A 24,535-nucleotide genomic window follows, 5' to 3' on the forward strand; every position below is an offset into this window, starting at 1 on the left:
ATACACCTTAGACTCGGGCACATGTTTACATTGAAAAGTTGAAAATACTGGCAAAAAGGAAATACTATAAATAAACATAATTTTTTATTGTAGCCAGTTGAAATGTTTCTTCTCGTTCCACAGACAGTCCTTACTGCATTTCGTGGTCTTGGATCTCGGGATTCAGTGTTATAATTTTTCTTCCTATGCTGGTTAGGGTTAACCAGATGTTGCACTTACTTGCATTATGACTGCAGCACTAATTCTGTCAACCAAATTTCATTATCGTTCTTCCCTTGTAATGCGCACTCTGAACTTCCCGTCCTGCAATGGCAGTTAGGTTGCCAGATGTTCGTTGCTTTGCTTTGCTTCGTGCTTTGTTTTTTCCTGCTTAATTGAGTTTGAAAATTAGTCTCTCATTGTGCTCGGGCGGGGTGCTATTCCATGTCGTTTCTCTAACCATGACATTACACTGCTGTGTCATAAGCGCCGATTAGGTATTTTCGAGGGGTGTGTTAGAAATTTGTGGATAGGTGGTTAAATATTTCTCTAGTCGATCTTTCTATTGGATATATCATCAGTGCTGATGAACGCAAGTACTTTTTGGTTTTTCAAGTCTCTAACAGTGTGATAATTTTGATTTCTAATTGCCAGAGTTCACATAATAAATTTGATTTTGTGTAGGGGAAATCACCTATGCTACCATACTCTTCCAGCTCGATTGCAATTCACTTTCTATATGAGTATGCCAATAAATTACCTTTGTTTATAATGGTGCTATTATGCTTTTGGTAGAGAATGCTCCACATTGTGCAGTTGTATTCAATTGTGTACAGTTGTATTCAATTTTATATAACACGATTTGATTAATTCTAAAACTTGCTGTTCGCTCAGGCCTATTTCTGTTTGGTGGGCTGTTTTGGTCTGGCTGGCGCAGACCTGCCTACTTGTGTGCTGCTTTTTCAGCTTCATAACTTGCAGCATTTCATGTTACAAAGCTGTTCAGGATGGTATTTGTAGTGTCGCCGCCGGAGGTATCGTCCGGCGGGCTAGGAAGGCGGCTCAGCGCCGGAGCGCCCGCAGTTGTGTCAGGACAGCCGGAGAGCGGGAATGGGACTGAAGTTTATTAACAAAGAGATTTGGTCATCCGATTTTGTACAGGGAATACCCGTTGTGTGGCGCTCTGCGTCACACAATCGAAACCGAAACTGGTAAGGCGCGACACCACATCATCTCCCCCTAAAAAGGAAAGGAGTTGTACTCTGTACGTGACATTATACAGTGGTAAGGCACTGAAAAGTTTGTATGAAGTAACACGTTGGCACACAATCCTTGAACATCTCGTAAGAAAATGTGCAAAATAAGTAACATCATTATACAATAGTTATCACATGTAGGAATGTATTCTTTATTAGGACAATATTTATGTGACCAGAGTTGACGTAGATTGACTAAACTTGATGTAATGGATTTGTATTTTTATTGCATGAGCCCATTTATGAACTAGTATAAGTAGTAATTAGGAACTTAGTGTCAGTCACCATTATATGTTCCCCAATAACAGGATTATGTAGTAATATATGAAAGTAGTATATAAGTATGTGAAACATGAGTATTATGAAGAATATAGATTGCAGCAGGGAACATAGTCCTTGTATCGCAGGGAACATAGTCCATATATCAAGGAACATAGTCCTTGTATCGAGATGGCTTTCTTCGGTGCCGTTTGGGACGAGGTGCCCGCGTGGGTTCGAATCCCATCCTCGTCGCCACTTTGTAGTGTCGCCGCCGGAGGTACCGTCCGGCGGGCTAGGAAGGCGGCTCAGCGCCGGAGCGCCCGCAGTTGTGTCAGGACAGCCGGAGAGCGGGAATGGGACTGAAGTTTATTAACAAAGAGATTTGGTCATCCGATTTTGTACAGGGAATACCCGTTGTGTGGCGCTCTGCGTCACACAATCGAAACCGAAACTGGTAAGGCGCGACACCACAGTATTATTGCAGACAAACTAAAGTTTAAGGGAAGTAAATGCACATGTAAACATTACTAAATGCTCATTTAGGGCTTTTACTGGCAAAAGTTTTAGTATACAGTCGAACCCGCTTATAACGAACTCGAAAGTGTCGCGAGAAGTGGTCGCTATATCAGTAGTTCGTTGTATATGGACTCGCCTTTAAAAACGTGCACTCAGTGGCCAAGCCGTTTATTTATTCTGTGCACTTTTATTAAAGTGCTAACAACCCCTCCGGTGACAAGCTAAGCCTTTTTGCGTCGTAAAGCGACGCCCGCTACGTGCTCACGAGTGAATTACCCGCCTTTGCAATGAACTGACACCATTTCACCGAAGCGCGGTACTGCCACGTGGAGCCGATCATCCCTGGCTAGTTGCGTGCAGCGCGTCGCCTACTCGGCTCGCGGAGTCACTGCCGGGCCGCTTGCTGTATGCCATATGCGCGCGTTTGTACGTCCTTCGTGCCTGGTTCACTCCGGACCGTGCACGGGTGCGGCGAGTAGCCTGTTCGTTCAACGCGGCGAAAACGAGCATTTTGCATGCAACGCGCACTCTACGTGTCCGCGATGCTCTCGCGGCCCTGCACGACGATGCGCGGTGCACTTGAGTTGTCACCTAGTCAAACACGCAGTATACGCTCGCTGTCAGTGCATCGATGTTTTTCAGTGCCCGCGCCGCGCAACAACAGTGAGCTACTTTCATTTCTACAAAGCGACGCGCACTTTAAAGCGGTCTCATACGACGTGGCGGCGGCAAACTTGCAAACGGCTGCATGGCGCTCGTACCGCCGTCAATCCGCATAGTGTACAGCGTACGCCACACGCGCAGCTGAGCAGATATCTACAGATGACTGTGATATAAGGTTGTCGGCTATAAGTCATAACTGCACGTTCTTCGACCGCCACCACCTCGCCTTCGCTCTTTTCTGATGCTTATCCGCGTAGGCATCGCCGCAATCGCACGGAAGTCGTTATCACCGATCGACCGGTCTCTGCCGTTACCGAAAAGACAGACGACCTTTTGCGGCACATTGTGGCGTAGACGAGTTTAGGGACGCAGTGAACCTTTATGCGATGGAAAGTTATCGCGGTTATCACTTCTTGCATTTATGCCTTCTTGCGTTCCAAGGCATTCTTTGGTTCATCATAGGCAGTCGTAGCTGCAGAGAACGGCGCCAGGAAAGGTTACCGTGCAAAAGCTGACCGCAAGGCTTCATGCTGCCTCCTTTTCTTTTTTTTTCCTCACTGCCATTCTGCCACTGAAGAAAAAGGCTGGAAAGTGAGCGACCTCGCTCACAACGTCCTAAGTCTGCGTGCGGTGCTCGCCGATCAGGGATATCTTAGTCGCAAGTAAACTGGAGGGGGGCACGCGCGAGCGTGCCCCCACGCTTTACAAGGCCTGTTTAAACTTTTTTTTCGCTTCATATGTGCCATATTTTTGCCGCGACCGTGTCTGAAGTGTTCGTTGTAAAAGTATGAGGCTTTGAAAAATGTTCACTATATGTGGACGCAGCTTCAATGGTTAGCATTGGAAAATCATAAGTGCACCCAAATATGGTCGTTATAACTGATAGATTGTTATACGTGGGATCGTTATAAGTGGGTTCGACTGTACACTAAAGGCAAATAACAATTTATGTCAGAGTGAAAGCCCAATGTATGACAACTTCTAAAACGGCAATATTATCAACAGCAGTGCCCTACTTACCGAGAAATTAAGCTAAATGTATCACATGATGAGCGCCACGAGTGGGACATTTTCGAAGTGATCCCGATGACGTAGGGAAGTCGGCCTACAATAAAACACTAGTAATCAAACTAGCAGCAGTAAAAAAAGAACATTCCGAGCATCAAAACACGTAATAAAATGCTGTTTGTTCGTTTCCGCTTGATTCATGGAAAACAAAACCTCCGTGGCGTTGCCATGGGGAACGGCGCGCATGGTTCAAAGGTTCCGTTTTCGCCGAACTGTGCCTCACCCGTCTCAGTGGTAGTTTCGGGATCGCGTACTGCCGTGCGTGTTTTGCGCGCTCGCGAAAGTCGCTCTGACAGAAAGTTCGACAAAATGCCGCATGCGTGTGATATTGCCGGATGCCCGAATGGTGCACAACGCCAGTGCTGCAGCAAGGAAACCGGTGTGTCTTTTCACTGGGTGCCGCGGAATGAACCCTTACGCTCGAAGTGGCTTAGTGTCATGCCATTGCGCCAGTGTGCTAAACAGTCAAAACCTCTGCGTGTGTGCTCGCTGCACTTTCGTACTGAGGATTACGAGACCAACCGCAACTTGGGGACGGCTTTGAATGTGCCTATCCGAACAAGTCTTTGCCGCCGCGCCGTTGTTGCTACGGTGGGTCCCGCTACTTCCGCTCGGCTGCTACTAGTGTCGGCGGCCGCGCAGTAAAAGCGGGCAACGTTGGGCACGGCAGCAGTGACGTATGAGAGTCGTATTTTCAGGCGGGAGATTTGAAGCGCGCTAACGCGATGCGGACCACTGAAAACGTGATTTTATTTCAAAATAAGCACTTCCTTGGCACCAAAGCAGCGCTACGAGGTTTCTGGACCGCTATTTCAACAATCAACGTCGACTTAATATTTGCCTTTAGTGTCCCTTTAATTCAAGGTTTTATGTAATGAGATTTCACTAGATTTACTATACATAAATATATGTTCAAAATAGTAAGAAGCACCTAGACATTTTCCATGCAATAAGCATGCCATTACATTTTTTGCATGCGGTGGAGCTCACTCGTGCACTTGCCTTTTCTATTCACACAAATACATAAAAAAGCAGTATGTGCATTTCTTTTTCAGCATCATTCTGTGTGTTATTTCTTCTGCATGTGAACTAAGCTGTTTACATGTGCGTCTGACACCATATGTGTTTATGATTTATGTATTCAGATGCCTACGGAGAACACCTCAAGGCGCATCCAAGCAACGTCCCGGAGGCACAGCGCCGCCGGAATCTCAACCGCCACTTGGCGAACCTGCTTCAAGTCCTTAAGATATGAATCCAGTGTGAGGCTTTCAAAACGGCATGAATATTAATTTATTCATTATAAAGTTTTCATTTTTAAATTCCTGTTGTTGCACATTGTTTTGCACCATCTTTCCATGGGTGAGATACAACTCGTGAAGTGATGGTGCAAGGTCACCTCATTTGAACAGTCAATTGAGGTATGCAAATTGACACAGTTAGAACGTGCTATATAAAACAAGTTTTAGTCCTTGCAGCGGGGCTGGTTTTGAAGAGCATGTAAATTCTTTCCTTATGCGAAGACTAATTTTATTGAATTTTACCAAAAGGTAAATTTTATGCTGTCCTAAGCACTAAGTGTTTGTCGGTATTTTTTGTCTATTACATAAAACACGATTATTCCTTGCAGTATGACTGCAGCATCCACCGTATTAGTTCAGTAGCTTCTTAACACATTCATTTCTTCTAAAAGCCTATTTTGTTTGCCCATCATGACTGTGTCTAAGGATGGTATTTCAGCTTTATGCTACTTTAAGAAAGAAATATTCAGACGATTTCTGAACAATACAGCTTTACACACAACGTGAATAACCATTCAGTTGCCTCGTTATGTTGCTTTCCACCAGATCCAGGACGCCCATCCGGTTTCTGCATAATGCGGCAGATATCTGCATGATTTCTGCACAATACGGCTTTCCGTAAGATGTGGCTATCCGTATAATTTCCGCATGATACGGCTTTCCGTAGTCTAATAATTCCGTATTTACGAATCCGCATATGCGGATCGTTTCAGTAGGCATGCTAAACACCTGTAAGGCATTATGTGCACTTTGTTGATGCTGTGGCTGATGACAATGAAGAATTATGGCAGAGCCCTTTGTAATGGGTTGGAAGCATTCAACAACCCACTCGTTGCGCAATTCGCATTGTGTGATGCTTGGTTACAGGTTTCGCGTTGCGTGACGCTTGGTTATTTTACTCTTCTACCACGCTACATTACATATGTTAATGTGGTTCCTTCTCGACATGAAGCCTGTATAGGGTGTTTTTGCAAACCAGTTTCAAGCACCGGCATGGCTGTGAGGTAGAGTACTGGGCTCCCACGCAAAGGGCCCAGGTTCAAACCTCATTCCATCCTGGAAATTTTTTCTTATTTCGTTTTTTTTTTCTTATTTCGAGCGATAGTGGTTACGGACACCGGCGGCAGCGGACAACTACGGCGCCAAAAACGGCCCTTTTTGTGATCTCATAACAGCTTTCGCTGTAAAAAACTCCTTTTTCAACGTCGTTTGAGCAGCCAACAGCACCGCAAGTCCGCATCGCGCTGCAGCTGATGCCACCTTGCTAAAGGTAGAGAGCCTACACTGGTAGCGCAAATGTTTGCCTGCGGTTCGATGCTCTCCCATGATGTCGTTTTTCGGCGAATGAAATTCACGGCGGTCATGGGAAGGAGGGGAGGATGGTCACACATATTTACAGCAGCCCAGAGGGGACTTTCACGGGGCCCAAGAAGCCTTTCATAAACACTGTTGGCAGTGGTGCCCTGTGTGTGTGTGCGTCTCTCTTGCCTGTCGTCTTCGCGCCTATTACCTTATATAATCCAAGAAGCCATCGTTGGAAATGTGCATAGGGAAGCAGAAAAGGGCAGACATGTGGAGAGAGAGAGAGCACGGGGAGGAGATTCTCCTTTCCTCTTTTCACAGTTATTGTCTGCTCTTTCGTAGAATAAAAAATACAGACCTTACATCGCAGTTCGTGAGGGAATATAAGCCTTCCTCAAACAAAGCATTGCAATGCTCCACCTATTGGAAATTGAGAAGGACGGACCTCTCCTATGGGAGACCAGCGCTGGATAGGTGGTGCGCCAAAAAAGGGCGCCTGGCGGGGAGTCGCGACATAACTCAGCCACTCGCATGGCCTCCGCGCCGCCGGATAAGGACCTATCCACGCGCTAGCTGCACACCCGCACCGCACACCCGCCCCACATGAACGGCCGAGAGCGGCGGCCCCTATGACGTCACGACGAGCGGTTCTCAACTTTTGCAGCCGCCCTGCCGGCTCGCCTCTCATTGGCTGCTTGAAGGCAGCCCGCTTTGAGCAAGCATGGCGCTTGCTCGATGCGGGCGTGAGGCCTATCGCTGCAACGACGTGGAAAAACTGCTGATTTTATCGTTGTGATCATCATAAACGCAATACAACTCCCATGGAGATGTTCATCGAAGGTAGCCAGCTTGTGTGCACTTCCTGGCCCCGCTAGCGCGTGCGATCGTCAACGGAAACAAAGAAACGGATGCAGTGTAGAAAGTGTGTTGTGCTGACGCGAGTGTCATCGTTTTGTGTATTTTTTTGTAACGTCTGTTTTTCAAGTGTAATCGCAAAGACTTTAGAAGATTTCCATGACGTAATCATGCCCCGTGCTAAGCACGGTATGCGTTCAGTGTGCACCGAAGTGAAAAGGGCTCAATCTTGGGAACAAGTGTTGGCGTCGAGTGTGTTGTGTGTGTGCCATTCGTCGCGACAAAAAGTAGTCGAGCTGAAGCTTCAGCAACGATGATACGATCAGGATGGTCAAGTTTTATTGCTCCGTCATTGTTGTCATTCGTAATGCGCAACGTTGTGCGTGTTGTTGTGCCCGATGGTATGCGCTGTGGTGAAACTTCTGCGTACCGTGTCACATCTGAGCAATTCTGTCCAATGCTGTGAAGTGTGTTCAAGAAATGGAAATCGTGAAATATTTAGGAGCATGGTGCTAAGTTTCCGATTTGTGTGGTGGTGTGCATGTGCCCTGAAGTGGAGCTTGTATACAAGCCATTTTTGTGCAGGTAGCCTAACCCTTTGAGACACGCATTATGATCGACGTTCCATAAATGCGTGAAATTTACATAATTTAAAGGGGCCCTGCAACACTTTTTGAGCAGGGTCAAAAAGCGCTGCCAATCGGTAGTCGAGGCTCCCGAGAACACGTGAGCCAAATATAATAGCGAAGCGAGCGGCCTGGAATTTACAATAAATTCTCAAATTCAGCTGAAAATCGCTTCCTCTTCTCTCGACAAATGATGTATTAGTCCGCAATATATGACGCGATTGTCGGCAGTTCCACCATTGGCTGATGTTATAATCACGATAACACCCTCATTATTACCTTCTTTGTTAATTTTGAGTTCCATAAGTAGATAATATGTATGTTTATATTGTGTTATGCTGTTAAAACACCGAACAAACATTAATATTTGCACTTCCGGTCTCACCGACAGCTCGTCTGCTCGTAGTTGCGTGGTTGCGTTTTCTTCACCATGCGCAGTGCCGAAATCGTGAATATTTTTGTGCTTTTGACCATTGCCGGTTGCCGTTGAGAGTGGCAGCCGTTCGAGTGTTGCCTCATCAGCTGGAAACTGCATCGTCGGCACGTTCTCACGACCGACCGAGGCAACGGTGCAGCATGTCTCCGATAACAATGCTGGCGCCGGCTAGCTTAGGATACCTGTGTTCGCTGTATGGCGAGAGTCCCGTTTGCTGTCTGTTCAGTATGTCATCGAGCCGTACCTCGGCGTATCCTCCCCGTAGTCTCAGGTTCCCGAGAAACCGCGACACAGCAACCAAGCAGACTCGCATTTTCACGGTAGCTGCAGACAGCCGGGGGATGGGTCCGCGCCGGCCTGATGCCCCACGATCCTTTCTTCTAGTCTTTAGTTCTTTGTTGTCAGCCCGCACTCGCTGTGCGCCCGCATTCGAAGAGCAAACAGCATCGAAGTACCGCCACTGGGAGAAGGGTGCACGCAGCTTTGTCGTGTTGAATACGATTCAAGCGCGAGCAGTGCAACGAGGCGGTGTATCGGAGTGTGGGTCGAAACCCATCTCAGCTGTCATTCGTTCCAAACGCGCACGCAGGTTTGCGTCCATGGTTGGCAGAGCGATGAAAACACTACGGCAGTTTGAGGTGCACACCCAACATTACCAAACCGACTCGCAGTTTTCAAGCACGCGCGATACAGGGTGCGATGGCCTCCGCTCGACGACGAGCGCGCAAGCCGACCAGAAGTGGCGCCACAGACCACGTGGTTGCGCCCAGACGCCAGAGAGAAAAAAAATGAAAAAAAAGAAAAAAAATTCCGCCGGCGCTGACGTAACTCTTCGGCGCCTCCTCGCACCTCCGCCCTCCCTCCCTTCATGCCCCGCGCAGCTTTTCGCGCGCTCGCGGCGTTGAGTTGAGGGAGAAAGCTGCAGAACGTGATCTCTATAATTTGGTAACACCACTTAGACTTAACGGATTCGAAAAATTTTTGCGGCATATGACTTGTGAAGAGTCATACGTCAATAATGAGACTATTCCAATATAACTAAGAAAGGTGTTGCAGGGCCCCTTTAATGCCAACATTCCGTAGACCAAATTTAAGGCAAGTGGTAGTGTTACCATAAATTATGATGTATTTGGGAACAGTTGTTACTGCAACGGAAATAATTATCTCATTACTGCACAATTAGTCATGCTATATATCTTTGTAGACAGAGCCAAATGACCACTCAAGTTACATACAATAAAGATTAAAAAAAAACAGATATTGAAAGTCCTGCTGAAATGCCCCACAACCATTTCGTTAAACACATCACTGCCTTCACCAAAGCTAAGGTGTGTAGCAAAATATTTTAAGCAGATGTGATGTAAAGGAACTTTCAGCAAGAATGCTTAATTTACCATTAGCTCAGTGTTCGTAGTCTCTTCCTTGCCAGTAGTGTGCAGTAATTGAAAAAATAAGCCTCTTCTCCAAAGAAGGACGCCGTGTCGCAGTGGGCTAAAATACTTTCTCAATGGATTGGAATGATATGATGACGATTCGTCGCTCTTGTCGGTGGTAGATGTTGTGCAGTTGACCACAGGTAGCCGAAGGAACTTGTCAGCAATTCTGAGTGCCGATCACCTGCCCTTGGCAGTTGTTGAGGCGTTCTGGGCAAATGAGAATGGGAGAACCTTCCAAGTAGGCATAACGAAATCCAGCATGATATGCATTTTTGCGTGGGGAAGATGTTGCGCAGCTTTCTAAAAAAATCCTGAGCTATTCCACTCTGTGAAAGTGGATGACCAGTGAAGCTGTGTAGCACAGTGATTGATTTATTACATTTATACATTTATTAATAATTATTTTAAATTCAGCATATGCTCCTTAAAGCAATTCCACCTCAATTCGTGTGGGCAAGAAGTGCAGTCTGCAGGTTTTTTATGTAGATTTATTTATGTATGCGGTAATTTGTTTATTCATTTGCTTTTTATGTTTATGTAGTAAATGAGTCGGATGCCCAGTAGGGAAATTTACCTAGGTTTATTGACGCAAACTCCTTTTATAGCATGAGTGATAACTCGTGATAAGGCCACCGCTGCTTGCGTGGGTGATAAGCGATTAAATGTACATGTGTCGTCAGTACACAACACTCCTTCCTTCTAAGATTAGTTATACAAAGGATGCAAAAGCTAGGTTGGGCTATTCATTAATGCCATAACGTAGGACAGGCCGTCGAACGCGTGTTGACCTTCGAGGCGCGATTGAATCTTGGATGGCATGCTTCGGGCTTGCCTCTGGTGCCTCTGGGCTCATCAGCTGCTGCTGTGGGTGTCTTGCGCTTGGCTCTTGAGCAGGTTGACCCGGGCTCGCCCTTATGGTTGTTTCTAGGGTCGTCAGCTGCGGCTGAGGTCGTGTTGCCATGGGAAAAAGCTCGGCGTGGCAGCCCTCCCCAGTATTTTTGTCTGCTTCGTACCTCGTCCAAGCGCTTCTCAGTTGGTTCCGATGTCGGTGATGGCGCTCACCGTTATCCAATTGGACCGTGTACGACACCGGGCCTCTGACTGCTACCACTCTGGCCGCTTTCCACCTGGGACCTGGAGTGAAGCTTTTAGAGTAGACATTGTCACCGACACAGTACCTCTTTGTCACTGGGTGGTGAATTTCAGGCGGGTGTTGTCGGTTGGGATAAAGACGATCCAGCGCAGTTCTCATCCTTCGCCCCATCATCATTTCTGCTGGCGATTTCCCTGTGACAGAATGTGGCGTCGTGTGCTGTTTAAAGGGGCCATGACACGGTCGCCCAAAGATATGTGGTTTTCTGCGAAAACTAGAAGTAGGGGGCCTGTTATGCCTATACGAATTTCAAAAGTGGGCCGTAAAAGACTATTACAGTGCAAAACAAGACCTAGAAGTCGCCGGCTGTAAAGCCCGCCCACCGCCGGCGTCCGCCATTTTGCTATGGTGTGACATCACGTGCAGCACGGAATGGAGCCGTCGTCTTCTACCAAAGTTTCAGCCGCTGCAAATCGTTCAATTTCCAGTGCCAAGCTGAAGAAACCTCAAATATCTTGATATCACGTGCAGCTGACCACGGAACAATATCGTTTGCCGTAATGCAGAAGCTTGCACAGCTAGCTGATTGTTACGTCTCGGTGATGATGATGATGATTGGTACCTTGCCCTTTGCAACGGGCGATCAGACGGGGAACCCGGATCCGGCGCAAAAGAAAAACAAAAAAACAAAAACAAAACTTCCAGCCACTGGTTTGGTGTTTATGCTGCTGGATTTGTTCGATCCTGCAGGTTCGCACGCCACCAGTGTTCCAATCTTCGTTTCGTAGTTTCCACTGCCTCCCATTGTGGTTGCTCTTGCGACTCCCGAAAGCCCAGCGCCATTGCCAGCAATTGCTGTTGTCGTTCCTCCTTGTCAGGCGGGGGGACGGCAAAGGTAGTGAAGTTGGTGAAGTCTCGTGGTCGCTGTGGTTGCAACGCTGGGCAGTGGAGCACAATGTGCTCTATGCTTTCGTCTTCCAGGGTACAAAGCGGGCATGTAGTGTCAAGGTTGGGCGTGTACCTCGCCCGCAGCAGTCGGGTTCGCAGCATGCTGCATCTGGCCTCGCACAGAAGACCGCTTCCCTTTGAGTTCTCATACATCGGCTCCTTCTCGATCGCTTGTTTTGCCTTACTGTAGAGACTCAAAGCGGGCTTCTCTGTTGCTGTCTTCCGCCAGCAGACACTTTCGGCCTCTTGGACAGCTTCCCGGACCTTCGCTCTCCTGTCCCGCTGAGGTTTCTCCGTGAGTCGGCATGGTGCGACCCCGTACCGCTCGGCCAGGCGTTTTGTGCGTAGCACCCGCCTGGTGTTAATGCACTTTAGATGGATGTACTTGTACACCTCACGTGCCCAACGACCGTCTGGGAGTTGGCTCAGTTGTCGCTCGTAAGCGAGTTTCGCAACTGCCTCTCGTGCCTCAAAGGAGGACCAGCCCACCTCGCCCTGCACCGCCTCATTTGGTACGCCCCTGTGGACCCCCAGTGCCGCCCTACCTGCCTCCCTCTGACGTATTTCCAGGGACTGACATGTCCCGGAGGACAGGCAGAGCACACTGTTTGCAAAAGTAAGGGCTGGGACAGCTACTGACTTCCACAGTTCTCTGGTGACCTCGAACTTGTTAAAAGCCCAGAGTGCCCTGGTGTTTAGAAAGGCATGTTTCCTTATTGCCTTGGGCCTGAGTTCATTCTCATAGTGGAGTGCGTAATGTGGTGCAGCAGACAGTGTTACTCCCAGGTACCTGTAAGTGTTTGTCCACTCTACAGGGTTTCCCTGGAGGATGAGCCTGCTTGCAGTGTATTGCGTGTGGTCCTCTTGGCTCACCACAACCATGCATGCTGACTTTGCGGGGTTGAAACGCAGACCGATGGCCCGTGCTTCCTCTGAACATATGTCCAGCAGTTGCTGCAAGTCCTTTGTGTTGTCAGCCAGTAGCACAGCGTCGTCGACGTAGAATAAGGCCGGCAGGCGGCGTGGGCAGATCACTCCCTGATCCCAGTAGGTGAGGTTGAAGCCTGTGTCACTTTCCGTGAGTTTCCTCTCCACGTCCACCACCAGTAGCATAAAGAGCAGTGGGGATAGGGGGCATCCCTGTCGCAGTCCTTTCGATATTTTGATCGGTTGTTTCACATTGCCCTCCCAATAGATCACAGCCTCATTGTCTGCGTACAATGCCTCGAGGATTTGTTGTAGGTTGGTGGGTAGGCCTTGCTCCCTTAGCACTTCCCACAGTAGTTGGTGCTCCACTGAGTCATAGGCACGTGATATATCGAGAAAAGCCATCATTAGGGTCCTTTCCTCTCTCTCTGCGATCTCAATAGCCTGCGTCACAACAAACAAGTTGTCCTCCAGGCATCGTGTTGGCCTGAAGCCGTTTTGCAGTTCTCCGAGAACCTCCTCTGCCCAGGTCTCAATGCGTCGTCGCAGAATGCAGCAGAAGAGTCTGTACAGCACAGAAGTGACCGCGATGGGTCGATAGCTGTCTAGGTGGTGTTTATCACTGCCTTTTTTCAGGATGAGCCGAATGCGTGAGTGATTCCAGCTTTTGGGGATTTCACCACTCAGCAGTACCCGGTTGAGGACAGCGAGAAGCAGTTGGCGCGCGGTTGACCCCATCTTCTTGAGGAGCAGTGCAGGTATGCCGTCCAATCCTGCAGCTGTGCTGCCAGACAAGTGCTTAATGGCCCGTTCAAGCTCTCTCTTTGTGATTGTAGCGCATGGGTGTAGCGACATTTTGGGCTCAGGGTCTGTGCTTTTTATTTCATTTTCCAGAGACTGGAATTCGGCACTGAAATGTTTCTCCACAAGTCGGAGGCATTCCTCTTCAGAGAGTGCGCGTCCAGTGTCTGGGTCCTGTATGCCTGCCTGGGTCTAAGGCAATGTTGGTTGCTGGCTGCGTATATATAGCCAGAACTTCCTGGCAGCGTCTTTTCCCGCCTTTTTGATGTCTTGTAGGAGGCGAACATTTATTGCCCGCATTTTCTTCTGTACTACACTGGCCATGTCTCTTTTCGCCTCCGTGTATGCCTCGCACACCTGCAGGATATTATCTTCCGTGGCCCCATTCTGTAGTGCATGACGGTGTGCACGGCATGCTTGCTTACGCTTGAACAGGGCCTCCGAGACCTCTTTGTCCCACCATGCTTTGCGGCGGTGTTTCTTGTTTGTTTTTGTGGCCGGGCTTGATGCCTTTGTGGCAGAAGTAATGTTGTTCACCAGCCATTGCTCAAAGCCTTCATATTCATCCGTGTCTACCTGTTCCACAGAGCTCTCCAGTGTTTCAACCAGTTTGTCTATGGCCCATTCTGGTAGGGTGTGAGGCCTTACTTTTCCCTCTATTCCTGGTATTGGTCGACAGCTGTTACTTATTTGTAACCATATACTATTGTGGTCACTGCCCACACTTTGGGCACTTGTCGTGTCAATGGTCATGGCCACTACACGGGGAAACAGCGTTGGGGAAACTAGGCAATAGTCTATACACGTTTGCTTGTTCGAAACTGCCCACGTGGTTTTCCCATCACACTTATCGGTGGTGTTTAGAATCACTAGCCCCCATTTGTCAGCCCAGTCCAAGAGGTACCTTCCCATTCGGTCCGTTTTCCTATCAAGGTCCTCGATGTGGGCATTGAAATCCCCTATGATGATGGTGGGTAGTTCAATTGCTTGTATATCCTTTTCCATACATCGAAGAATCTCCTGGTTTTTTTGGTAGGAGTCTGCCCCTGTCCACAGGTAGACCAGTCCAATTGCCAGTTTCAGGTTTCCCATTCTGCCTGTCATCCACATATGCTCTGTGCATTCCTGTAGGGTCCTTTCCCACTGCGTGTCTGAATGGTACATAAAACCCATGCCACCTCCTCGTCGTTCACTATCTTGGCGGTTTAAACCTGTCCATGCAAAGCCAGCATGCTTTGAGCGGTATTCATCATTCCGTAGGTGTGTTTCTGTCAGGCCTGCTATTTCTATGTGTCTTTCGTCAAAGATTTGATAAAGTTCCTGCCATTCCTGTTCTCGTCTGCCCCCCTGCATGTTCAGGTAATATAGTGTCATATCATGCCTTTTGTTCCTGCGTTGTCTCCTTTTCTTTACCCGACCATGGTTGTCACCTGTGTGGAGGGGAGATTCAGGTTCTTTCCTCGCTTGGGCTCTTGTACTTCGTTTTCTTTCTGGCCCTTTGTCTCCCTGATTGCTTCCCCTCTCTCCACAAAGTGAGATGCGGGTGTTTAGTTTCTTTTCACTGCATTCCGACTCCTCCAGGTTCTCCCTGGGTCCTGTTCCCATGCCATCTGTGTGATGGTGTGCTCCAACGCTTTCATGAGCAGGGCAGCCGGGTTTATGCCTCTGTTTTTCCGGCTCCGTGTATAGTTGGGTTTGGCTGGCCCTAAAAAAGCGCCAATCCTACGCCCAAGTCGCTGCCCCAGCTCCACTGCTGTGTCTTCACTGTAGAGGTCATTGTGTAACTCTTTGTTAGTTACCCAGTTTGTGTTTGCAAATTCCACTCTGGGTCCCAATTCTCTGCATAATTCTTTCATCCTTGCGTTCCATTTCTTGCACTCGTTCTGTAGTGATGGGTTCTCTGAGGCCCATTCCGGTACTGCGTACACAAGGAACTTGTGTTTGTCATTTCGCCGGAGCCATGATTGTAGCCTGTCATGTAGGCTCTGAGCTAGGCTTTCTGTTGGGGCATTGCCCATGTTGAGGTCTTGGGTACCCGCATGCAACGCGATAATAGCTTCTGCTGTGCTCCATACACTGTTCATTTTCTCCACTGCTTCACAGGTCTCTTCCAGTGTTACCTCTTTTTTTGTCCAAAACCTCACTGCTTTCTTCCATCTGGTGGCACGGAGTGTGTGCGGCTTCAGTCCATACGCATTTGAATCCCCAAAGACAAAAATCCGTCTGTTTGTTTCCGTCTGCACTTGTTTCTGGTGCTGAGGGCAAGATTGCCAGATCTTTTGTGTGCTGCTTCCCTGCATGCTTCGACCAACGTATGTCATTGACTTGGGGGTGAGGGGGTCGTTAGCGCTACCTGTTTGGGCCAGCTCTTCTTTTCTAGGACATGTGGCAGCTTTTCCCTGTCCTTTGTTGGGGTTCTTCCCGCAGTCTGTTTCTATATCAGCTCTGGTGGGAGAAGTCTCGGTGCCATCCGCCGGTAGGGCTGTATTTTCATGGGGGGCGGTTTTGATCCCCATACTGGTGGGCTCCCTCCTGTCCTTGAGCTTCATTGGTGTACCGTTACCTGCGTCGCCCGCTTCCGTTTGGTTCGCGGAGGTGGTAAGGTGCTCGGTGCCTTTCTCTGGCCTGCCACAGCAGCAGTGTTGGGAGGCCTGCACTGCGTCTAGCTTCGCCTGCAGGTTCTCTCGCACTTTCTGTTCCTCGCCAAACCTGTCCTCCAAGGACAGGCGTTCCGCCTCCCACTTTGCTACTTTTTCGTCCAGTTTCGCAGTGAGGTTTGCCACCGCGAGTTTCCAGTTTTCGGCCTCCTGTTTAATCCGTCTGGTGAAATCGGCTTGGATAACATCCAAAATCTCGCATCTCTGGCATAAGAAGGTCACCGCTGCCACGGCCTCTTCGATGGATGTAAACTGGGTGTGCTCCAATTCGATCCAAGTCTTGCATCGCGAACACATCACCCATGGATCATCGGCCCTCTCCACGCTCTTTGACCGTCGCGCCTGCCTTGCCTTCTTTGATGGGGCCATGCTTTGATGGACCTCCTGTGTTTTCGACGGACACGCAAACAAAGCACTTCGCACACCCACGGTCACCAGTGTTGTATCACACTATAAGCGTTGTATCTCGCAGGCAATGTTATCCTGCAGCAAAACAGATACATTAAGCTTGCTAGCTACACGATCGCATACTACAAACGACCGGGCGCTGCTCGCGGGTGCACCAGTGTTGCCTGACTCTGGGGCCGCTCGCGTGTTTATAAAAATATTCGATTATAAATTAAGTGCTCTACCAAATGCGCTACAATTTCGCCAGCTTATTTGTGAATGCACAAGGATTAATTAACATAACGCAGATTATGATGGAAAATTGCGTGTCATGGCCCCTTTAACACTTTCGTGACTGCACCTATTCCCATCGATAGTATGTTATCGATGACTTCAAGATCAAGTTTGGGCACTCTCTGAGCGGTTCTGGACAGCTAATGCAATGCAAAGCATAAAATAACATGTTCTTTATCAGCTTTGTTTGCGAGTTTGTTTTTTCCACCGCGGGGAGATTTTTAAAGCTCGTTCGCAGTTGGGTAGGTGAGCGCTCGTTGTTTCAGACTTCGTGTCGATGCCGCTCGTGGGTGCTCCACAGAAACGGCGAATTTCGACGGATTCCGATTAATATGAGTGGGAATCTCTGGATGATGGTAGCACCACAGACACGGAAGACGACTTCGATTCGCCAGGCTTCAGTACGGACGGCGAAAGTGCGTCAAACCTCCCCGGAACATCAGCAGCTATCCACCGGTAAGTTTCGTCTTCTCCTCGGGTCGTTTTATTGCTGCCGCGCGTCGACGTAAACGTATCTGGTGCGTTCTTAAAATAACAGCTGTTATCTGCTAGGTGTTAACTTCATTCAGGCGGGAGCATTTGGCGCCGGCTGCAGAAAGAGCACAATTCTCTTCGCGAAGACGGCGCGGAGCGGACTTTGACCCAATGCTCCGGTGTCCTGCGCGGCGGCGTCTTCGTGTTGTTTTTTACCGCAGAAGTCGTCAGAGAGATATGCAACCACACAGATAAGTATGCGTGGATGCATACTTTCGAAAAGCCAACATACAGTGAGAGGGACGGATCCATGGAGGGCGGTTACTGAAGAGAAGATGAGCAAGTTCGTCTCACTCCATGTGTACATGGTAATCTTTCAAGTCCCGCGCTTGCATTGGGGTTGGTGTCGACGACACATATTTCGAGGCCTTCGTCCACCGTCAGTGATGCCATGGAAAAGGTTCAAGGCTTCTTGAGTGTCTCTGATCTGAAGAAGACGACCGTCGCATCCCACGAAAATCTTCACCACGTGTCTTCTCTGTTGCAACACATGAACGATTTTTCTACGCTATCTTTTAACCCCGTCGGAACCTTTCAGTGGATGAGAAAATGGTGAAATGTGAAGGTCGGTATGGTATTCGGCAGTATATATGAGCGAGAAAGAGGTCAAATGAGGGTACAATTATGGATTTTTGCAGATTTGGAACAGGCTACACTGTTCATTTCAACAAATACACAGGAAAATTGAAAAATACCAGAACTGCATTGAAAAATACCAGAACTGCAAACTATGCTAGGAAAGTTGAACAGAAAAAAAAAATTTTTTTCCCCGAAACATTCGCAGCCAGCCTTTGTTTCACCGCGTCGAGAACCTGCATCGCGTGGTGGCATGATAGGCACTAGTGCCTATATTCTTGTATTTATGTAAATAATCTTTGTACTTACAGAGCTTATATTTCCACTATTATTCTACGAGGGCTTTGCGTTCAAAACGTATATTTCGATTTTTTTAAATGTTTAACCTTTGCAGAGTAGCATTGATGTTTTTATGAATCTTTCTTTCTTTCTGATGCATTTTTCTTTGTTTGATAATTTTTTTGTTATATTCGAAATAAATTCGTTGTTTGAAATTAATACTGTTGGAAAGACCAATTCTTCCTCTATCGTTTGATACCCTACACTTTAGCATCAAGTATATTCTGTGGCAGGAAAAAAATATTTCCTGGACTAGCAAAAAACAACCGATTTTTCCACGGTCACGAAAGTGTTAAACAGGAACTGCGAAATCTTGCACTGTGTTGATCCTTCCTGTTGCTTTTTTAAAGCTTCTTTCACTCCTCTTAACATCCTCTCCACTCTGCCATTACTGGCGAGGTGATAAGGTGCAGTAAAAAAGTATGCACACGATTACACTTCAAAAAACTTTGCAACTCAGCGCTTGTGAAGGCCGTTCGCACATATGGTCTTCTGAAGACTATGTGGGGGTAAATCGGGCTAGTTGGTTGCTCATGATTGTCAAATAACAGCGCAAAAGACGACGGACGAACACACAGAGACAAATGAGCGCTGACTTCCAACTGGTTTATTTATGCGGAAACAGAAATATATAGCACTCATACATCACAACAAACAGAAAATTACATCATGCGCAGAAAATCCTTTTCTTTATGAAGAAGAGCTATGGAAGGAGTGCTGACGCACTGATCACCAAGCTTATCAATCAGGTCAGCTTCTATGATCTCGCGCGTAATCTGTTCCCGGTTTTTATTGACGACACTCGACTTGACAAACAACGGAACGCACCCGCAGCGAGAACAGTGATGAGCTGATTGCCTTGCTTATATTTTTCTACATTGTACTTGTGTTCAGATAATCTAGAATTCAGGCACCTGTCCGTCTGGCCAATGTACACTTTTCCGCACGATAACGGTACACAGTATACAACGTTCACTGTGCACTGGACAAACTTAATCTTCTGCTTAATAGTGCATGCTGCAACTTTTTTGCGGTTCGGGTCAGTGATCCTGCAAATCTTAGACAACTTATCAGGTGCAGCAAATGCAACACGAACGTCAGCTCGCTGAGCTGTTTTTTTCAGATTGTGGGAAAGAGTATGCAAATATGGCACAACGGCGGTTTTTTGCTTTTGTGCAGCCAACCTGCAAGTTGATTGCTCAGACGTGTGCTCCTTTCTGAGCAAACCTCAGTACTTGAGAGTTTGCATAGCTCCATAGCTCTTCCATAGCTTTTCTTCATAAAGAAAAGGATTTTCTGCGCATGATGTAATTTTCTGTTTGTTGTGGTATGTGAGTGCTATATATTTCTGTTTCCGCATAAATAAACCAGTTGGAAGTCAGCGCTCGTTTGTCTCTGTGTGTTCGTCCGTCGTCTTTTGCGCTGTTATTTTACGAAGACCATGTGTCGCAAACATTTTTCTCAAGCTTGTCACAGCGGCCGCAGCTTTCATTGATGACATGATTTCAACCCCGGCCCAGTTGCTGTACACGTCTCCCACGATAAGGAATACATCTTCCTTGACTGGGCCCGCGAAATTCATGTGTAGACTCCAAGGTTGATCTGCTTTGACCCAAAAGTGAATGGGAGCCTTGGGGTCACTTTGTCGGTTGCTCTGACATGACTGGCAGTACCGCACATACTCTTCAATTGGGTAATCCATTTTTGGCCACCACATGAGCCCTCCAGCATCTGCTTTCATAGCGCCATCCCTGGGTGATTTGCATACAGGAGTTGGAGCACTCGCTGTCTTGCGGCTTCGGGAATTATCACGCGATTTCCCCAGAGTATGCAATCCCGGTGCAACCACAACTCTGTCTTCCTCGCCTCGTATGGTGTAAACATGCTGTCTAGTTGTGTCGAAGGTCAACCACTCAGGATCCAGTTCTTCACCTTGGCCAAGACGCTGTCTTTTTTGATCAGCTTGATGTCCGGTGCCTGTAACGGTGCACACTCGACAGCTTCCTGTAGAAGCACGTCTCCAGGTGGTTGTGGTTCATCCTTGTCCCCGGGGGCTGGCAGTCGACTGAGTGCTTCAGCGTTGGAGTTGTTCTCAACTTGCCTGTACTGGATGCGATAGTTATACGCAGACAACAACAAAATCTAGCGCAGCATTTTGGGTGACAGTACTTCCGGTACTCGCTTGTCCGTGTTAAATAAACCCAAAAGCGGTTTGTGATCTGTTATCACCGTGAATTCTCGCCCTGCCAGGTACTGATGAAATCTTTTTACCCCGAAGACTACGGCTAGACCCTCCTTGTCAATTTGGGCATAGTTACGCTCACTTGCGCCAAGAGTTCGTGAAGCATAAGCAATGGGTTGCTCCCTCCCGTCAGCTGCTTTATGGGCCAGCACCGCCCCCAACCCTACAGGGGAAGCGTCATAGCACAACATCAAGGGACGCTCGGCGTCATAAGAAACAAGTACGGCATCGGAGCTAAGTAGCTTCTTCAGCTTCTCGAAAGTTCGTTGGTGGTCTCCTTTCCACTCCCATTCGTGGTCGTGGTCTAGGAGCCGGTATAGAGGTTCCGCCACTTCGGCCCTGCCCTTGAGGAAACTGCTGTAGAGGTTCAGTAGCCCCAAAAAGGCTTGCAGCTCCTTCTTGCTTGTGGGCGTTGGCGCTTGCTAGATGGCGTCAGCCTTGCTTTGGCTCGGGTGGATCCCTGTATTATCAATTCGATGTCCCAAGAATGCAATGCTCGTCTGGTTGAATTTACACTTTCCCTTGTTAACTCTTAACTGCGCTCTTTGCAAACGCGACAAGACAGCTTCCTATCTTTCTGCGTGCTCTGCTGTGTTACGCCAGGAAATCAGGATATCATCAAGATAAGCTTTAACGCCAGGAATGCCTGCCAATAACGTGTCGATGACTTGTTGAAACACCCATGGCGCGACAGAAATGCCAAACGGCAGCCGCCTGACCTTGTGTAGCCCCTTGATAGTGTTAACTGTTAGCACTTCGGCCGACACATCATCCTTGAGCTTGAGCTAGTTTGAGCTTAGTAAATATCTTGCTTGACCCGAAGGTCGACAGTGTTTTCGCGGCAGTAGGCAAAGGATACCCGCTGGTTTTAACTGCCTTGTTTACCATGGTACGGTAGTCACAGCAGAGACGTAAGGTTCAGTCTTTTTTCCTTACCACCACGAGCGGAGTTGCCCAGTTGGAGTACTCAACTGGCTCCCAGACTCCTTGTTGCACCAAGCGGTCCACTTCCTTGGCCACATCGTCTTTCAGTGCTAGTGGAACTGTACGAATTTTGAGAAACGTTGGTTTGGCATCGTCTTTCAGTTCGATGTGCACTGGCGGTCCATTGAAGCCAGGGAGGTCACTGCGAAACACCTCAGAAAATCGTGAAGTCACGTCTTCAACATTCATTTGCAGACATATATGCAGCCCAATGCCAAAAGGCTTAAACCAGTTCCGCCCAAGCAAACTGTTACTTCTTTTCTGCACTGCCAACAAAGGCACTTTTGCCGTCGGACCCTTGAATTCCACCACAACACTTGCGCGACCAACTACAGTCAACGTCTCCTTTGACCATGTTACGAGCGTTGTGCTTGATTCTCAAAGGACTATTTTACTTCGCATTCCCTCCATTGAGCGAAACGTTTCTTCACTCACAATTGAGCACGATGCTCCAGAATCGATTTCCATGGCTACATTCTGCCCTTCAATCTGTACTTCAACCATGAATTTTTCTTGTTCATTCATCTCACAGGGAAGAATAATTCGGTCATTTTGTAGGCGCCCTTACTTTTCACTCTTTTTTCTTCTGCTCGTGTGAAGTTTTTGTTTGAAACTTTCTCATCTCGTCTTTTGCATGACAGGCTTTGGCTGTGGGTCCGATTGTTTTTACACTTGATACATGCCGCCTTTCTAAATCTGCATAAATGTGGAGTGTGCTTACCGTTGCAGTGATAGCAACTGGATTCTTCTGCCGCGGTGTTTTGTTTCGTGCGAGTTGCTTGAATTAGGCCCTGGCTGTCTTTTGTCTCGTCTCGTCCCTTGTTGCGTATGTCTCGCTGTTGCTTTGCTGTCGCTTCAGCTGTCACGGCCATGTCGTACGCGACCTGGAACATAAGGCTGTGCTCGGCGAGAAGTCTCTGCTGGACTGCTTCGTTCTTGATGCCGCACGCGAAACGATCCCGCATCATGATCTCCAGTGGTAATTGCTTGTCCCTGAAACCGCAGTCTTCAGTTCGCTTCCGCATAGCCGTGGTGTAGTCTGCCACCGATTCATCAGCCGCCCGGTTTCTTCTGTAGAACAAAAACCTTGCGTGCAGCTCGGAAGGCCTCAGATGCAGGTGCTTGCGAACGGCCGTCTTGATTTTGTCATAGCTTGCCATGGTCGGTCTTACTGGCTTCACCAGTGTTACGATGAGCCCGTACGCTGCTTCGCCTCAATAACTCAGCAGAACTGCTCTTTTCTGCTCGTCTGTTGTCATATTGTTCGCAACGCAAAACATTTCCAACCGCTCGACGTACTCATCCAAAGACGCGTCCGTGCCAAAACAATACTCGCCGATCTTGCCGACAGCCATCCCGCCTTATTCGACGGCGGCCTCGCCGAGCCGGTCCGCTTCGTCGCCAATGTAGTAAATCAGTCAGATGCCCAGTGGGGAAATGAACCTAGGTTTATTGACGCACACTCCTTTTATAGCATGAGTGATAACTCATGACAAGGCCATCGCTATTTGCGTTGGTGATAGGCGATGAAATGTACATGTGACGTCAGTACATAACAGTTTATGTTTAGTATTTTCAGTGGACCAGTAGTGAGTAGCGCGGTTTGCCAGATTTCTGTGGCACATACCTGCTAGGGGCTTTTTGTTGACTAGGTAACTGTTTGTGGAGTTACAATAAGTTCATATTTCTTATTACTCTCAGAGTTGCAGTCATGTCAACCAATTTTCCTGGTGCGTCAGCTGCCGTTTATGGGCCCATACCCATACTTGCTTCACAAGATAGCTTCACAAGATAATCATTAATGTAGTACAAGTCATAGTATAGTATGTTCGGGATGGTGAGACATTGCAGTGCTCTTCCTTTGAGCAATTGAGTTCATCAAGTACCTCCGAAATACACGTCCACCTTGCTATTCAGCACTGACATCTGATGTGTGGACCTGCATCAAAGGTCTGCTTTTCTTGACAGTGTGGTCAAGGGCTGTTACACCACTGGCATGAGGTGCATCATTGCCTTCACACATGGAGCTCAGTCCTCCGAAGACGGCCTCACTTGAATTGCTATTCAATTTTCTTGTCAAGACATATCAACACCCCTGCTTAGGAGGTAGTGTCATCTGCACCATAAATATTACAGTGCGTAACAAAACATGAAATGGTTTGTCCTAGAAGCAATCCCATCATGATATAAGCAAATGCTCTTTTCATCAAACAGCTCATTTTCCAGCCTCAGCAACCTGCTGTTGTCTTGCTGTTGTGATGTAGGTATCTAGCTGTCACACCTGCTCCAAATTGTCATAAGTGTTTAACAGTTTTATATCCTTCATGAAGCCAGTTGTAGAGGATGCTTCCTCGAAGGTGCATGCAGCTGAGTTGCTATGGGAGCTAGCTTGCAGATGCTGCAATCACTTGTGGTGTGAATACTTGTGTGGCTCGAACCAAATTCATCTTCAGATTTGACAGATAGACCTGCTTCAGCATCAAAATTTCTAGTAAGTTTTGCTGTTTTGTCCTTCTGGACCCCAGAATGGGTCAAGGCTCAAAACTAAAAAAAACTGTCTCTGTCGTCCCATGGCTGGCTCGCAGTTGGGGACAATCAACAACATAGCAGCTGAAATGCTGTTTTGTTTGCAAAGTACTTGTTGGTCACTATATGCACTACTATAAATCCACTTGACTTCAGTGCTGCTATGAATTCATTGACCCAGGCAAGGAGAACCTTCCCATTGAGTTGATGTGTTGTAAAGAAAACTATCGATCCGCGAAGGAACCGGACTGACAGCCGTTCATTGTTCCAACCTCTTCTCTTTTGCAGTGCTCGCCTGCACGTATTTATTAATCCATCTTTTAAATGCGAAGCATTTCTTAGCGAACCTCTGGCACTTTGAGCGTTTCTATCTACGTATCTATCTATCTATCTATCTATCTATCTATCTATCTATCTATCTATCTAGCCGCCTACGTCTGGGTGCTCTCATGATCGCCTCCTTGACTTGGTGTATACCAAAATTTGCATGGGAGGGTAAGAGGATTTGACGAAGATGATTGCCGGGTC

At 47.7% G+C, this 24,535-nt stretch overlaps 1 protein-coding gene across 3 annotated transcripts in view; it reads left to right on the top strand.

The window, feature by feature from the left end:
* LOC119375661 (uncharacterized) overlaps positions 1 to 24,535 on the top strand; it is a 315,585-nt gene that overhangs the window by 121,854 nt on the left and 169,196 nt on the right. The window contains exon 1 of one of the 3 annotated variants that reach the window (XM_049420275.1): positions 11,677 to 17,262. The exons of the other annotated variants lie outside the window; for them this stretch is intronic. Within the exon in view, the coding sequence (XP_049276232.1) occupies positions 16,974 to 17,262 (289 nt within the window). The 5' untranslated portion in view covers positions 11,677 to 16,973. Of the gene's footprint in view, positions 1 to 11,676; positions 17,263 to 24,535 lie in introns of those variants that run through there. 3 annotated transcript variants of the gene reach the window in all.

The sequence above is a fragment of the Rhipicephalus sanguineus genome, chromosome 11 (genome assembly GCF_013339695.2).
Source record: "Rhipicephalus sanguineus isolate Rsan-2018 chromosome 11, BIME_Rsan_1.4, whole genome shotgun sequence".
NCBI lineage: Eukaryota > Metazoa > Arthropoda > Arachnida > Ixodida > Ixodidae > Rhipicephalus > Rhipicephalus sanguineus.